General features: G+C 25.3%; 1 protein-coding gene across 6 annotated transcripts in view; it reads left to right on the top strand.

Annotated features, from left to right (window-relative positions):
• LOC122504684 (obscurin) overlaps positions 1 to 14855 on the top strand; it is an 86193-nt gene that overhangs the window by 68132 nt on the left and 3206 nt on the right. For all 6 annotated transcript variants that reach the window (XM_043615893.1, XM_043615889.1, XM_043615890.1 and 3 more), the window contains 8 exons: positions 2133 to 3049; positions 5615 to 6054; positions 6328 to 6466; positions 8456 to 8922; positions 9038 to 9271; positions 9516 to 9654; positions 11231 to 11734; positions 13476 to 14623. In XM_043615893.1, coding sequence (XP_043471828.1) covers positions 2133 to 3049; positions 5615 to 6054; positions 6328 to 6466; positions 8456 to 8922; positions 9038 to 9271; positions 9516 to 9654; positions 11231 to 11734; positions 13476 to 14623 — 3988 coding nt within the window. The remainder of the gene's footprint in view (positions 1 to 2132; positions 3050 to 5614; positions 6055 to 6327; positions 6467 to 8455; positions 8923 to 9037; positions 9272 to 9515; positions 9655 to 11230; positions 11735 to 13475; positions 14624 to 14855) is intronic.

Raw genomic sequence — 14855 nt, 5'->3', positions numbered from 1 at the left:
CAATAGTCTCCACCCTTCGGTAAAAAATCTAAAATTATGGAAAATTAGCAAAAATTCAAAAAACCGAATTTCTTAAAATTTAACATTTTTTCTTCTTTTTTATGGCATTTAGCTTAATTATTTTGGTTTAATGTAGCAAATTTCTTACTTTACATACTGATCTTTAAATAAAAAACTTTAATAACTTTTCCTGAAAAGCTTGCTTAAAGATTAAAAATCACTATTTTCTTAGAAAAAAGTTGATCTAAAAAAACGAAAAAAAATTTCAAAATACGTCTTTTTTAAAAATTTTATTGTAGAAATGGGTTTTATTTATCTGAAAAAGTTAGCTAATGATAGTTTTGCATTTATTTTACAAAAGATAAAAAATTTGCATTTTTTTGATTTTTCGAATTTTTTGGAAAAATGTCATAACTTTCGTTCAAGTTAATATTTTTTAATCGGATAAGGCTATGATTGTAAGTTACGTTAATACCTAATAGTAATATAATATCTTATTTAAAAGTTTTTATTTCGATCTAATAAAAATTTATTTCGTTTAAATAATTTTATTTAGTTAAATCAAATAAATCTTAATTGGATTAATTAAATAAATACTTGACTCTAATAAATGAATTTATTTAACACAAATAATTTCTAAATTTTATATTTTTTTATGGATTGCTTCTAAACTTTCTATAGTTGAGTATAACATGTTATTTATTAACATTTTAGCATAATTTTGCAAAAAATAATACTTTGTAACTAAAATGGAAATATAAAAATATTTTTAAAAAATCGAAAATTTCTAAATTTTACATTTTTCAATGGATAGCTTTTAAACTTTATATAATTGAATATTACATATTATTTAGTCACATTTTAGCATAATTTTTCAAAAATACTTTCTTATAACGAAGATGTAAGTATAAAAATGTTTTGAATATCAAAAAATTGAAAAAATTATCTTGATACCAATTGCTATGAAGCTTAATTCAATAGTATTTGTGGGCTCTCTGATTTAACTTTTAGAGATATCTTGATCAATGTAAAGACAAAAGTTAAACACGGTGTTTATTTTGGTTTAAAACATTTTCCGGCTTTGTCCAAATTTTTCCTGGTTTATTCGACGGGTGTTTTTTAATAATACATTTAACAGGGTGTCTACCAACCAGAAAAGACGTAAAATATCAGGGAATTTAATGTAACCGAGAAAAACTGGATCTACTTGCTATACAATTAGTTCGAATTAGACTGTACTATAACTCAAAAAACTGGAGGGAATTTTAGATTTATTTTAATACATTATATTGATTGAAGTACTACAAATTGAGAAATATTGTTTTCTGCATTTGAATTAGTTAAAAATAACTAATTTGATAATAAAAAGTCGGTCACTGTTTCAAATGGTATTATTTTCCTAATGAAATAGACAATAGTAACTAATTATTATTTTTTCCCTGTCAAATCAAATTCCCGGCTATTTTCCGGTTTTCTAGGTTGGTAGATACACTGTTAAGTGCATTATCAGAAACTACAACCCGTCGAAGACGGGTACGACAGCTAGTAATATATATATTTAATTGAAGAATTTTCAAATAATTGAAATTTCGTAAAATTGAATTGTAAACCAATGGATTTGAAAATTGTCAAACAACTTTTTTGAAAATTATTAAAAATAATTAGTTAAAAACTTCTAGAAAATAATTGAATTGAATTGAAATGTTGAAAATAATTTTGAAGAAGTTGCAGTAACAAAATTCTTATAATATGAAATAATGATTTTATCAATTTGCCATCTTCATGTTTTATAGTTATGAGAAATTTAATTTCTAGTTTTAAGTAAAATATTCTTTTATTTTACTCGGACTGGTTATATTTTTGTCAGTAATAATTGGTCCGTAAAGTCCGTATTTTTAAATAATTTCACAGGTTCGAGCCTTGTCCAAGTCAAAATGTACATTTTGATTTGGAAGATTGATAATTATCTTGATTATATTATTTTTTACCGAGTGATAAATACAATTTAATACTACTACAATTTAATTTTGAATTTATTTCGAATTTTTCAATTGATTTTGAATTAATTTTGCATATTTTTCGAATTTTGAATTTATTTGCAATTTGTTAACTAATTTGAATTTGTCAAATAGCTCTGGAGCCAAGAGTGAAGAAACCATTAGCAGATCAGTACATCGACTATGATAAGCGAAGATCAGGTCTTCCGTTACCCTTATCCGACAGACCGATAATAAGTCGTATGATGGATCGACATTTGACACTGTCATGGAAACCATCGATACCAATTGGTCCCAGAATTCCAGTCACCTATCTCGTTGAAATGTGCGAATTACCAGACGGCGATTGGTTCACAGCACGCTCAGGTCTACGAACATGTGTCTGTGATATTCGCAATTTGGAACCGTTTCGCGATTATAAATTTCGAATTCGCGTTGAAAATAAATATGGAATCAGTGATCCATCACCGTTCGCACAGACATATCGTGCCAAATTAGAACCTGAACCACCGAAATTCTTTCCCTATTTACCGCCTGGAATTGATTTTAGACCCGAGACGAGTCCCTATTTTCCCAAGGACTTTGACATTGAACGACCGCCACACGATGGCTATGCACAAGCGCCAAGATTCTTGCGACAGGAGCACGACGCTCAGTATGGCGTGAAGAATCATAATTGTAATTTGTTTTGGTTTGTCTACGGTTATCCGAAGCCAAAAATGTCCTATTATTTTAATGACGAATTGATTGAATCGGGGGGAAGGTATGATCAGAGTTACACGAGAAATGGACAGGCGACGTTGTTTATTAATAGAATGTTGGAGAGGGATGTGGGAATTTACGAAGCTGTCGCTACAAATGAACATGGACAAGCGAGACAGAGAGTGAGATTGGAAATTGCTGAGTATCCGCAATTTATTCAGAGACCTGACGAAACTGTCATTATGCTGAGGAAACATGGTAGAATTGAAGCCAGAGTTATTGGTGTTCCCTATCCAGAATTGAAGTGGTACAAAGACTGGAAACCTCTTGCGCCTTCAACGAGAATCAAAGTAAGACTTAATTTTCTCATCGTTGTCACACAAGGCTGGAAAATAAATATCAAATTTTGAATAATTTCATATTCAAAATTTTCAAAATTCACTTATTAAGTATCTAATTAATTATTCTTATTTATTATTTTCAAAAATTTTAATCAACTCGGACGTAAAAGTTTATTCAACTTTAATCAAGTTCTTCGAAACAATTAAATTATTTAGAATATAATTTTAATAAAACTCTAAAGAAGAATTCATTTATTTTGAATATAATTTTGATTTCTCGTAAAATTTTAATTATTTTTTAAACAAATTTTAATAAAATTCTTCGCTGGAATTCAATTACTATCATAATTAAAAAAAATTCATCCCAAGAATTCGATTATTTTGAATAGAATTTTATTAAAATTTTTCTGAGTTTCAATAATTATTTTAAAAAGTTTTTGGAAAGAATTCAATTATTTTCAACAGTTTTGATTAAGTTCTTTATAAGGATTCAATTATTTTCAATTAGATTTCAATAAAATTTCTCGAAAGAATTGAAATATTTTCAAAACTTTATATAAAATTCTTTGAAATAATTGAATTATTTTCAAATTCTAATAAAATTCTTTACGTGAATTAAATTATTTTCATAATTAATAAATTTCTTCTCAAGAATTTAATTATTTTGAATAGAATTTTAACCAAGTTTCTCAAAAAATCCAATTATTAAAAAAAATTTTCCCAGGAATTCAATTATTTTATATTCAAAAATAATAAAATTCTAGAAAGTAATTGATTTATTGTCAATACAATTTTACGAAAAGATTCAACTATTTTCAATAAAATTTCTTAAAAGAATTCAATTATTTTCAAAAATTTTTATTAACATTTTTCATAAGAATTCAATTATTTTGTAAATTTTTCATTAAATTTTTTATGAGAATTGGAATACTTTTAGTACAATTTTCATTAAATTCTTTGGCAGAATTCAATTACTTTCAAAAAATTTTAATAACATTTTTCGTAAGAATTCAATTTATTTGTAAAATTTTGATTAAATTCTTTATGAGAATTGAAATATTTTCAGTACAATTTTAATTAAATTCTTTGTCAAATATCAATTATTTTCGAAAACTCTACTAATAAAATTCTTAGCAAGATTTCTATTATTTTTATAATTTAGAAATTTTTTCGTAGGATTTTCTTCTGGAATATAATTTTGTTTCCATTTGAAAATTGAAATTACCACGAATTTTAATACTAAATCTTAAATTTTTTTTCTATATCTGACAATAATTATTGAAATTTACCGAATATGAAGTTGAATTTTAAAAAATAAATTTATTAAAAATTTAATTTATAAATTATACTAATTTAATTCGTTAAGAAGTATCATAAAATTATTTCTTATAAATTATTTAATGAGTAACTTTACTTAAAAATTTCCAAAATAATTGCATTTTATAAAAGTTGTGTTTACAATATTATTAGAAATAATTAAATTTCAAAAGGTTTCCAATTGAAATTTTAGAAAATTTTAATTTTCACTTCTGAAGCAATTACTTTTTAAAAAATTTTAATTAAAAATTCAGAAGTAATTAATTTTTGGAAAATTTTTATTTACATTTCTTTGAAATTAAATTTTTGAATACGTATTTCGTTGAAAAATTTTTTAATAATCGAAATTTTGTAAAGTTGAATTGTATACAAGTGGATTTCAGAATTATTTTGGGTGAACTTTCTTTTTTTCTGGAATCATTGAATTCTGAAAGAACTTTTTCAAAAACGTTAAAAATAATTAATTTACAGCAAAATTTTAGTTAAAAATTCTAAAAAATAATTAAATTTTGAAGTAATCGTAATTTTCTTAGTTGCAATTTTTAGAAATTATTAATTGCAAAAGGTTTGAAGTTAAAATTTAAAAAATTTTATTTTCTTTGGAAAAATAAATAAGAAGTACTTAAATTTACCAAAATTTAAAATTTTGACAAAGTTATTGAAGTTTTGAATAAAATTCTACGAGAATTTAATTACTTGAATACAATTTTCTTAAACATTTTTGAAAATAGTTGAATTTTCAAAATTGCAAAGAATATAATTTAATTCCTATGAAGAGTTTCTTAATTTATAAAAATAAATGAATTCTTGCAAAGAATTTTATTAAAATTTTTGAAAATTATAAATACTAACAGCCAATCAGTTGATAAGTGAATTTTTTAAAATTTTGAATTTGCAATTATTCAAAAATTGAATCAATTTAAATTTTCAAAGAATTCAATTCAAAAACTTTTTGAAAATAAATTATTTCTAAATTCTTATTATAACGCTTCTAATTGTTATAATTATTAATTATTAATAATAATTGTTAATTGTTAATTACTTGAATACAAAAATAAATAATTGATTCTTATTTTTAAAAATGGCAACGATGGCAACTCTGCCTCTATTTAGGGTGTTATTGAAATTTTTAAAGTGAGAAAGAAAATCCAAAGACAAGGTTACTTTTAATAATTAATAATTTGCTACTTTTCTACTACTTTTGGTAAAATTTCCATATATAAAAGACTTTTATTTAACTTATTATTTTCCTTATAGATTCAATTTGTCGAGCCAGACACTTCAATTCTGGTGATTGATGACGCAATTCACAAGGACGAAGGTCTTTACTCGTTGAGCGTAAGAAATGTCGCTGGTTGTATCTCAAGTTCAGCGATGATTCACATTGAGGAAAATGAACACGAATATGGTTACAGAACGTACACGAGAAAACCGGACATTAAACCGAGAAATAAACCATTCGCGGACTATTATGACATTGGCGATGAATTGGGAAGAGGAACGACGGGTGTAGTCTACCATTCAGTTGAGAGACCAACCGGAAAGAGTTTCGCCGCCAAAGTTATGCACGGTGGTGGCGAGTACAGATCATTTATGTACAACGAAATGGATGTCATGAATAATTTCAGCCATCGTAAACTTATTCGTTTACACGACGCTTACGAAACCGATCGAACGGTGATCATTGTCACTGAACTGTATCCTTTTTCATTTGCATCAGGATTTTCCATTTTTTATTTTTAAAACAATTGAGGGCTCGGATCGAAGAACCGACGCTTGTAAACGCATAGAACATTGCGAAGCGTCGGTTCTTCGATTCGAGCCCTCAATTTTTTATACTCGATTTTTTTTCAATTTAATTCTTTTTTTTCTCTTTTTTCCTATTTTTATTTTCTGTTTCATTTTTTTTTTTTTTTTGTTTTTTGAATATTTCATCGTGAATGTATTTTTCTTAATAAATGGAAATTTAGAGCTGGAGGAGGCGAATTAGTTGACAATCTCACGAGACAATCGTATTACACGGAAAGCGATATTGCTGGTTACATAAGACAAGTGCTTTGGGGTTTGGAATATATGCACAATAATAGTTACGCTCATCTTGGTTTGACGGTAAATTTTTTCATTTATTTACTAACAACAGGCCTCGGATAAAATGAATTTTTTGACTTTTATCGACTTGTAATTTTCGTTGCCGTTGTTACTTTAAAAGATTTGCTTTTTGAAATTTAATGAAAATTCTTCATTTTTTAAGAATATAATTTTTCTAACAGTTTTTCTTTACATTTAATTATTTAAACAACTCGTATAGAAATCGCCAAGATATTTCTATCGGCAACTTCAATATTTTTGATTAAATAATTGAACTTTCCAATGGCACTCGAGTACGACTGAAACTATCCTGGCAATAAGTTTATTCTAAATTTTTAAACAATTCAATTATTTTCCAAATTTTCAATTAAAACTCTTCAAAAATACTATTATATTTCAAAATAATTTTTAAAAGTAAACAAATAAAATTGATTAAAATATAAAATTTACTTTAATGAAATTTGACAAAATTTTTAATTATTTCAATTTTTTAAAATGATTTTTGGAAATACAGATTAATTTAAAAAAAATTTAATTACATTTTTTCAAGAAACAATTTTTTGGAATTGTTGAATTAAATTATTCAAAACTTCAATATTTTTTGTTAAAAAAAATTAAAAACTTATTCTTATTTATTTTTCGACAGGAATTAAAATTTCATATAATTTCAATGAAAAACCTTTTGAAATTTTTGAATAAAATTATTGAAAAACTTTTAACAATTTTTAATGAAAAATAATGTAATTAATAATTTTTGAAAATATAAATTAAAATACTTTTATACTTTTGCTTCCCTTAAATTTTCAAAGAATTTATTTAAACAATTTTTTTAAATTTAATTAAAATTTTAACTCTCATTTTTTTAAAATTAATTCCTATCAGAATTCAACTACGAGAATTGAATTTTTTAAATATATAGAATAATTTTTGTAAATTCATAGAATAATGTATTTTCAAGAATCCAAATATATTTATAGATAATTTTTAAAGATGAAAAAATAAATTTCTTTAAAATATAAAATTTTACAAAATTTCCAATTGTATCAATTTTTTAAAATTATTTTCAGGAATTTAAGTATATCTTCAAAATATTGTAATTACTATTTTTCAAAAACTTAATTTTTTCAGAATTTCCAAATTAAATATTTCAAATTTCAATCATTTTTGTAAAATAAATATTCAAATACTTATTGTTCTGTATTCGCTTAAAATTTCGAAATACTTTCAATGTAAAACCATCGGAAACATTTTTTATGAAAATTTAAACTGCAAGTATTTCAAAATTCAATTATTTTTTTAGAATTTTTGAATAATATTATTCAAAACTTTTAATTTTTAAGGAAGCTAACAAATTAATAATTTTTTATATTTAAATATTATGATACATTTACAGCAATTAGAATTTCAAAGATTGAAATTTATAAACTTTTTAAAATTTAATTATTTTTGAAGAATCCTACTTTAACACTTTATATTATTTTCTAAAGTTTCAACTAAATTTTTTTTTAAATCAATTCTTATCAGAATTCAATTATTTATGTAAATACAAAAATAAATAATTCATAGAATAATTAATTATTTTTAAAAATTGCAAATGTACCTCTTTATTGAGTTTTTGAAATTGGGGTTAAATTTTCTTACTACATAACAATTCGAACTATAATACAAAAGATTGGAATATAACAATACTAACTTAACGTAAAGACAGATTATGTCGATTATTATAATATAATATAATAATTGATTTAAGGATCAATTTTTTTTTTAAATGTAGAAAATAATTGAATATTTGAAAAGTTATAACTTTTCAAATATTCAATTATTTTATAGATTTAAAAAAAATTATAGCAAAAATTGAATATTAGTATTAAATGATTGATTTAGACTTTTTCGACTTTTATTTACATCTTTAATCGACTAAAGCGATTTTTTTATCCTCAAAGTCAATCCAAGGCTTAACTAACAAAAAAAGAAGACTAAGCGAAACTCATCGAAAATTTTGTTTTACAGCTTGGAGATTTGTTAGTTTCACATACAGGTGGTGATGATTTGAAAATTGGTGATTTTGGATTATCAAGAAGAATTGGACATCAATTGATGAATTTACATTATGGAATGCCGGAATACGTTGCACCGGAAATTATCAATGGCGAGGGTGTTACATATCGTACGGATATGTGGTCGGTGGGAATTATCACATACATTTTACTCTCGGGAATATCGCCATTCAGAGGATTGAATGACAGAGAAACGTTAACAAGAATTAAGGAGGGTAAATGGGATTTCGACGAAAGATGGAATTTTATTTCCGACGATGGCAAGGACTTTATTCGCAGTCTTCTCGTTTATCAATGGGAGAGACGAATAGACGTTTACACTGCTCTCAGACATCCGTGGTTAACTTATGCCGATAGAACATTTACAGATCCGTACAAAATTCCCTCGGAGAATTTGAAGAATTACTATAAACTTTATAAGTAAGTTTTCGTATTTTTTTATTTTAGTTTTCTTTTACTATCGTTCATTTCAATTTGATTAGAAATTAAATTAATTTAGTGAATTGAAAAGGTAAATGGTTTGTTGTGATTTTAGGGACTGGTACACTAACGCCTCTTGTAGAACGTGGTACAGGAGAAGGAAACTTAGCAGTGCTTTTGAGCATCCTTCGAAAATGGTGTATCCACCCGGACATAGATACACACCGGAGCCGAGTCCAGAAAGAACTTACAGTCCTACCAAGAGACCACCTCCGAAAGCTTGGGAAAATAGAATCCCTTCGAGGGAGCCAATCGACACGGAAATTGGTCTCATCAAGAACGAAAGCCAGTTAGTTTTATTTTTAACTACAACTTAAATTTTAATCTTAAATTCAAATATCGTAACATTTGGATGTTTAAATTCTAAAATTCCAAATCAAATAAAAATTCCGAATTCAAATTCAAATTCAAATTCTATTTCAAATTTAAAATTCCAAATTCAAATTATAATTCTAAACCAATAAAAAATTCGGAATTAAAATAAAAATTCCAAATTCAATTTAAAATACAAGAGTTGAAATTTAATTTTCCAGCTATCAGAATGGTCCAGACACTTATTTACTACAACTTCGAGATACTGATTTCCCTGTAAGATTGCGTGAATATATGAAAGTCGCTTATAATCGTGGATCAGGATATCCAAGACCAGTTGATGATCCCTACGATTGGAGAGTAAGTGAATCAAAAATAATTTACTTCCTTCCAAGAATTTATTTTTTTTACATTTTGAAGGTATCAAAAGATCACGAAATGAAAAGAATTTTATGAACAATTTTTACATTTATTTTGAAATATGAATTTAAACAAGATTGCTATAGAACAGGGAATTTTATCAAAAGTACTGAAAAAATAATAAATTTCCAAAATTACTTCATAATCTTTAGTTTTTGTCATCCAAAGAAACATGTTAAATTAATTTTAATAATTCTCAAAAAATTAATTTTTTTTAAATGTATATATAAATAATTTTTGTATTTTTATTATTGTTGAAAATAATTGAATTTCTTCGAAGATTTTTATTATTTATGAAACTAATTGAATTTATGCAAAGATTTTTATTAACATTTTTGAAAATCCTAATTTAATTCTTTTGAAGGATTTCTTCGAACTTTTTTAAACTAATCTAGTTTCTTTATAATAAATTTAATTGAAAATATTGAAAGTAATTAAATTTTATGAAGAATTTTTTTCAAGTTATTAAAATAATCGTGTTAGATAATAATTGAAATGAAACATTTGATTATTGAATTTTATTAAAACTTTTAGAAAATAATTAAATTGTTCTCAGAGTTTTATCACAATATTCTAAAATAATTTAATTCATTCAAGGAATTTTACTAATATATAGAAAATAATTAAATTCTTTTGAAGAATAGATACTAATAAAGGTTTTGACAATAATTGAATTCTTTCCAAAAATTTCTTTATATTATTTCTAAAAATTTTAATAAAACTCTTCAAAGAAATTTAATTATTTTCAATACAATTTTAATAAAAATTTTCGAAAAAATTCAATTATTATTAAAGATTTTAAAAAAATTCTTCTAAAGAATTGAATTATTTTCAAAAATTTTAATAAAGTTCTTTAAATAAGAATTGAATTATTTTCAATATAATTTTTCGCTAAATTCCTCGAAAGAGTTTAATAATTTTTAAAAATTGTAATTAACAATTATTGTTAACAAATTTAATAAAATTCTATACAGGAATAAAAAATTATTTCAGATTGAAAATTATAAAAGTTACAAAAATTATTTTAAAATTGAAAAGAATAATTAATTATTAACGCTAAATTTCATTACGTTCGTTAAAATTTTCTTTTATTAATTTATTCCACTAATCGCTTAATTTATGGATAAAAATCACAAAATTAGTCTATTTGACACGTCAACTTTGAAATAATAAATTTTATCTATTTCACTTCTTTAAATAATTTATATATGAATTTACAATATTAAATTCAGTCATTTTTGATAAAATTCAATCATTTTTTTACACTCTCGTCGTGAATTGTATATTTTTTGATTATTTGCAAATAGATAACAAATTGACAGTTTTCAGTACTTGATACACTTTAAATTCATAGTTTAGAATAAATGTAAAAATTTTCCATAAAATTCTTTTAATTTCATAAGTTTGACAACTTTGAAATCATTTTTGCAAAGTATTATAATTTTTTTTATAAATTAGTCGACGATTTTAGTCGAAATATGGTGAATTGACTGAATAAAATATTTTCTTTCTATAGACACCAGTAATAAGGGAACGTCGAAGATTCACTGATGTGATGGACGAGGAGATTGATGACGAGAGAAAAGCAAGAATCAATCAATATGGCAATGTCGATACAGGAACATTGAGACGTCTTCGTCACGAAATTGGAATTCGTCTTGATAGTTACGCAGAGGCTGAAGCATTAATGGAATCAAAGAAAGGTGGACATATGCCATTTTTCCGAGAAAAACCACAAAACCAACCGATACAAGAGGATAAAGTTGCACAACTTGGATGTTTGGCGGTTGGAAATCCAAAACCAATTATCCAATGGTTCAAGAACGATATGGTCGTTCAGGAGAGCAATCGAGTTAAAATTACCGAAGACAATGAGGGACGTTCGATTTTGAGTTTCGATCCCGCCCGTGAATATGATATTGGAATTTATAAGGTTGTCGCGAGAAATAAAGTTGGACAGACTGTTGCCAGAACAAGAGTTTTACTCGCAACTGTTCCGTCAGCTCCAGATTCACCTCAGGTAAAATCTAATACCAATTTTTAATACATTTTAATTTAAAATCATCTGAATTGAATTTCAATTTCAATCATATTTTCAAAAAAATAATTCTATTTTTTCAAATATATTTTAAAAGCAGGCCTCGGATCTACTTTGAGGGGCAAAAAAAGACGTTTTATTCATTTAAAAAAGTACAAAAGAAAGTCGAAAAAACTAACGTTTTTTCTACTTTCTTTCGTATCTTGCATGGATAAAATAAACATTTTACTCAGAGTTGTCACGAAAATTTAATTTTTTCTTTTTCTTGACTTTCCCCTGATTTTGAGAAAATTGTTTAACTTTTTCTCTTAGTCCAATAATAAGTTCAATTCTAAGTTTTCGTAAAATTAAATTATTTTTAAAAAATTGCTTAATGTTTTCTAACATTTTTCTTCAAAAATCGGAATAACTTAAAATGGTTATAAAATTGTTTAAAACATAAAATTTATTTAAATAATAAAAATTCATCTATTTCTAAAATTTACAGCTCTAATTCTTTTAAAATTCAGTTATTTTCTAGAATTTTTAACTAAATTTATTCAAAAATTTAATAACTTTTTCAAAATAAGTATTTAAATTTTATTATTAAATATTATCATTTGAAATTTAATTATTTCTAACAACTTTACCTATAAATCTTTCAATATTCAATTATTTCTAGATTTTTTAACTAAAATTCTTCTCTAAAACAAATATTTTAAATAATTTTCAAAGAGTTATTCGAAAATTCTATCGTTTAAATACAAAACACTCTTCATGGTTTTTTTAAGTTATTAAAGTAAACTATTGAAAATATTTGACCAAAAATATTTTAAAATTTACAATATAAAATTATTAAAATTAGTTTTTTAAAAATATTTTAAATGATCTTTTAAAGATAAGTTTTTTTGTATATATATATATAATTTAAAAAATTATTGATGAAATGAACAGAAAAAAATTTTTGTTTCAATAAATCTTATGTTTTAAAACGTTTTTCATTTGCCTGAAAATGGGTGGTCTCTCAATTTTGACCGGTAGTGTACCTACTGTTAAAAAATTCAATTATTTTTAAAAGATTTTACTAAATTTTAATTGTTTGGAAATTTTTCAGAATTGAAAAACTATTATCGTTCAAAAATTATTTAAAAATATTTTTAAAAATTAATTGTAAGAATTTCTTTATTATAATTTTTTGAAAATATTATACCTTACTAACTTAAGAAAAAAACTATGGAGAGTCACAATTATTAAATTGTAGAAAATAATTAAATTTAGGAAGGGTTATAATTGTAATTTTTAGAAATTATTAAAATTCATAAATTTTACTCATTTTCCGTAAACATTAATATTTTCCTACTGTAAAAAGAATTTTGTTAGGAAAAGTAATTTTAATGTTGGTAAATTGTCAGGGAAATTGATAAATTGAAAGTTGTGACCACCCTGAGTAATAAAGGAGCGCGAATTTCAATCACACGGGTTTACAACAAAAACCAAAAAAAAAATTCCATGATCCGATTAAAAATTCTATGAGATTTCCATGATTCCATGAATTAAAATGAAATCCCATGACAATTCCATGATTTCCAGGTTTTCCATGACTTGTAGAAACCCTGATAAATAAAATGAATAAACAATTAAATTTATGATCACTGTATAGTGATCGTAAATTTAATTGTTTATTCGTTTTATTTATTTTCCTAGAACTTTAATTTAATAATTTAATTTTCTATTTTGAAATAAGGAATCCGATGCATCGGATACAGAGATTCTGTTGCGCTGGAAGCAGCCAAAGTACGATGGTAATTCACCAGTACTGTGTTACAATCTTCAATACAAAGAAGGCGATTCGACAAATTGGATCGATTTGGGCAACAACATTGATCACGAATTTTATTTGGTGCGAGATTTAAAACCAAATACAAGTTATGACTTTAGATTGGCCGCTCGTAATCGTATAGGATGGAGTGATAGAGGAATTCCAGCGCACGTGATAAAAACACGAGAAAAGGGTGTACCAAAAGTTCAAGTAACAAGAGCAATGAAACACCTTCAACAATTAACAGAATCAGGTCAAGAAATTATCGAGGACGAAAGTAAACCACACTTTGATTATTCAATCGAGGATAGTCCAATAAATTGGTCAACTGAGGGTCAATTAACAAGTAAATACAGTTTTATTTCCGAATTATCACGCGGACAATTCTCCGTTGTTGTCAAGGGTGTCGAGAAATCAACGGATAAAGTGATAGTTGGAAAAATATTGGAAATTAGTTCTGAGACGGAGGAACAAGTTAATGCCGAATACGAAGTACTGAGATCATTGAGACACGAGAAAATTGCTCTATTATTGTCGGCTTACAGAGCTCCTGAATCGTCGTTGGCTGTATTTATTTTGGAGAAATTGCAAGGCGCCGATGTACTCACTTATTTATCGAGTCGGCATGAATATACGGAGAATTGTGTGGCGACGATTATTTCACAAATTTTGGATGCTCTTCAATATTTACATTGGAGGGGATATTGTCACATGGACATACAACCGGATAATGTTGTAATGGCGTCTGTAAGATCGGTACAAATTAAATTAGTTGACATGGGTTCGGCACAAAAGGTGACAAAAATGGGCGCACTTGTTTCGCAAGTGGGTCATCCGGAATATCGAGCGCCCGAAGTTCTTAATGAAGAAGCAGCTTTTCCACAAACGGACATTTGGATGGTCGGTGTACTCATGTATGTTCTATTGTCGGGGGTTTCTCCATTTAGAGGCGAAGATGATAATGAAACAAGACAAAATATTTCCTTCGTTAGATTCAGATTTGAATATTTATTCAAGGAACTTAGTCAGGAGGCGACGAGATTTTTAATGCTTATATTCAAACGCACACCAAGGTTTGTATTATTAAAACAAAATTTTATTTTATTACTATTTCACTCGTTAATTAATTAGTATAATTATTAGTATTCCTAATTAATAATCGTTAATTATTGGCTTTGCACTCGTTAATTAATTGAAAAAGTAGCAAAAAGCATCAAAAAATATCTTTAAGACTGAAAAGAAGAAGTGAAACATAGTAGATATCGAAAAATTAAATTTAACGATTTAAAAAATTCGTTTTATGTC

The sequence above is a fragment of the Leptopilina heterotoma genome, unplaced genomic scaffold, assembly GCF_015476425.1.
Source record: "Leptopilina heterotoma isolate Lh14 unplaced genomic scaffold, ASM1547642v1 Lhet_31, whole genome shotgun sequence".
In the NCBI taxonomy this organism is placed as follows: domain Eukaryota; kingdom Metazoa; phylum Arthropoda; class Insecta; order Hymenoptera; family Figitidae; genus Leptopilina; species Leptopilina heterotoma.
This window is presented reverse-complemented; position numbering and strand designations above follow the sequence as displayed.